General features: G+C 41.7%; 1 protein-coding gene across 1 annotated transcript; it reads left to right on the top strand.

The window, feature by feature from the left end:
* Positions 1-1,189: 1,189 nt before the first annotated feature.
* LOC119360187 lies at positions 1,190-3,070 on the top strand. The gene is made up of 2 exons (XM_037625939.1): positions 1,190-1,638; positions 2,026-3,070. Exons 1-2 carry the CDS (start codon positions 1,190-1,192, stop codon positions 3,068-3,070), a joined length of 1,494 nt encoding a protein of 497 aa, XP_037481836.1.
* Positions 3,071-3,277: the final 207 nt, after the last annotated feature.

The following is a 3,277-nucleotide window of genomic DNA, read 5'->3' as shown; positions in this document are numbered from 1 at the left end:
TGTTAAAAAAAATCTTGATTGATTAGTTGCCAAGCGTCAAAGTCTTGCACGTGGTATAGTTGTCTACGCGCTAAGAGTAATAGTTGAGTCACTACATGCGTGCTTAAGTACTAATAGCGTGTCTATCTTGGAGTTTGCTAGCTTGGTTAAATTAGATTAGAATTAGGAAAGTAACTTGTGTGCGTACGAGTAGGTTTCGTTGCTACAGGTCGTGTAGGTTTAGGCAGCAGGGCACGGCTTCATTTATATATATGTGAGGCTGCCGTGAGATTTGTCACACCAAGAAAAAGGAGAAAAGTAAAATAAAGAGAGGAAAGAGGGGCGCGACAAGTGCCCTTGGCTATAAGTTTTCATTTGTGTGTGTTCATCGTGATTTGATGTAAAATGTAGGAGACCCACAAACAGAAATACTAAGATGATTAAATATACATGAACAACAATTAATTTGGACATAACTACCATGAGTATTAAAAATACAAGCCATTTTTTTCAGGTTGCTTAGACAATTAACTTCCCTTATGATCACACGCCCTTGAATCCATTGGTCATCGGTCGGACAGATTTCCTTGTGCACAAGGATTCAAACATCCCAGAACAAAATAAAAGGAAAAAAAAACAAGGGAACTCGGATGTCCAATAACAGGACAGAAAAAAAAAGATTGAGAATCAAGATCATTTTACAGAAACTGAAATTTGACTTGCATACTCTCTGCCTGACTTGTCTTTCCAGAGCTATTCCAGGCCACAATACATAAGAAAATAGGCTACCTGCTGGACATGTCTTTCCAGGCACGATTACGTACTGAAATTAGCACACGGCCGCCCTCTGCCTGACTTGTCTTTCCAGGAAGGAGCTCGCCTCTGCCAAGGAGGATGACCAATACCCTCGCATGTGAAATGTAAAAGGAGTCCAAAGAAAGACAAACACAAAGATAATTAATTTGGACCTGCCTACCAGCCGTGAATATGATAATTATTGGCCAACTTTTTTCATGCTTCTCGGAAAGTTGGTTTGTCCTTGTCACATCTCTTGACATTTAGACTAGACAAATATCCGTGCGCCACCCACCCACTCGCTGCTGTCAAAATCATCCCTGGACACTTTTCTGTTTTGCCAAGAGTCTGCAGAGGCCAGTCTAGTTAAATTTGTGCACAGACCGACCAACACGTTACCCCACCAATCCTGGCAATGGAGGTTGTCATGTCTGCAGTTGCAGGTGAATTTGTGAGCAAGTTCATCTCATTTCTGATGAACAAGTACAACTCCTCTAGGCATCCTCAATCAGAGGAGGAGAAGGTGGTGGAGAGGTTGCAGCACCTGCTGATGAGAGCTGGTACAATGGTTGAGGAGGCAGACACGAGGTACATAACCAACTCCGGAATGATGATGCAGCTCAAGACGCTCTCAGAGGCTATGTATAGAGGATATGGTGTGCTGGACAACTCGAGGTACCGTGACCTCCAAGACACCGCAGGCTTCGACGAGGTTAGCATCAACCACTCATCTGCAAGCAGCTTATATTTACCCAAGCGCTCTCGAACAACAAATGATAAGGTTACACGCCTCGAGTCACATGGTGCGTTGGAAAGTCTAGAAATTGTTGTTGCTAACATGGCAGAATTTATTGTTCTTCTTGGTGGATGTGAGCAAGGTTTTGGTTACCGGTCGAAATTTCGAGATTTCCCGTGGTTACCGCGTATTTCCGTGCCCCTCGGTAAATCCACGTACCAAGCAAAAAATACCAGTTTTTTGAATTTTTTGAATTTAAACACTCGATTTGTAGTAAAGTACGTAGGATCTAATTAATGTCATGAGAGTTGGTTCTGGCATGTTGGTAGCAACTTAGTTCCTGTTTTAAGAGGTCTTTGCTTCAAATATTCGTTCATTAACTTATTTGAATTCAAAATTCAACTATAAATTTCGTTCAAAATATTCTCGGTATTTATCGGTATTTCTCGGTAACCGTGGTAACCGCGTTTACCAGTCCCCCTCGGTAAAAATGCCTCATTCGGTAACCAAAACCTTGGATGTGAGCGCATGTCTCGTATGCCATATGATGTTTATCTTTACACCGAAAACTTCATGTTCGGCCGACACGCTGAGAAGCAAAAGCTCTTCAGCTTCTTGTTGCAACATAACGACCCTCCTAGTGATCATGCACTGGCAGTTCTCCCGATCATAGGTGGTGTAACAACTGGGAAGAAAACTTTGGTTGCCCATGTGTGCGGCGATGAAAGGGTCCGTTCACGCTTCCCATCTGTATTGCACTTGAATGGAGGCAGCCTTTTGAAAATATGTGAGCACAGAAGGACTATGGAAGGTATGATGTTGGTAGTTATTGAGTTTGCTTTTGATGTAGATGACGATCACTGGAAAAAGTTTCACTCGTTTTTCATAAGAATGGATAGAGGAAGCAAGATCATCATCATAAGTAAACTTAAAAGATTAGCCCGGTTTGGATCGGTGAAACCAATTTTCCTTACTGCTCTGTCTTATGATGCGTTGAGGTACCTTTTCAAGACACTGGCATTCGGAAGCGTAGAACCTACAGAACATCCGCGACTACTACAGATAGCAGATGAATTTGCCAAGTTAATGCACAGTGCGGATGGTTCACTTGTCTCAGCAAATGTGTACGCAGACATATTGAGAAAGAATCTCGATGTTCAGTTTTGGCGTTGCATATTGGACAAGGTGATGAGATATGTTAAAAGAAACCTCGCCCGATTTAGTGTGGACCCAGCCATACATGTAGAACAAGGCCCTCCAGTGGTTGTAACGGCTATAGAACAAGGCCATCCAGTGGTGATAACAGACCTTGCTTTGGATCCACTTTGCATAATACCTTATACAAATAATGTTTCAATCAAGGAACTGCCAAGTGTGACGTTTGGGGAACTTCTAACAGACCCTACTGTTAGACCAAACGGAGACTTTAATCTAATTTCATGGAAATCAAGGATACCGCCTTATAATTCACTATTTGCTGGTTTTACTACAAGTAGTGCTTTGGATACGCATGAAGTTAATGTCATGCCAGGGAGGAAGCGACGAGGAGTACCAGTCTAAATTAGTTTGAGAACTCGTATAATGTAACTCTTGTTGTACTTTCTGACACCTGAGAATATTTGTGTTGGCAAGACATGGCCATGTAAAGGATTTGAAGGGTGATTATATAACATTCGCCTAAACGTATGACAGATCTCCATTTTGATAAAATTTTACTCCCTCTGCAAAGAAATATAAGAGTATTTATATATAGATAATTAAATTAGT

Source organism: Triticum dicoccoides, chromosome 2B, assembly GCF_002162155.2.
Source record: "Triticum dicoccoides isolate Atlit2015 ecotype Zavitan chromosome 2B, WEW_v2.0, whole genome shotgun sequence".
Taxonomy (NCBI): domain Eukaryota; kingdom Viridiplantae; phylum Streptophyta; class Magnoliopsida; order Poales; family Poaceae; genus Triticum; species Triticum dicoccoides.
Note: the sequence above shows the minus strand (reverse complement) of the source record. Positions and strands in the feature narration are given on the sequence as shown.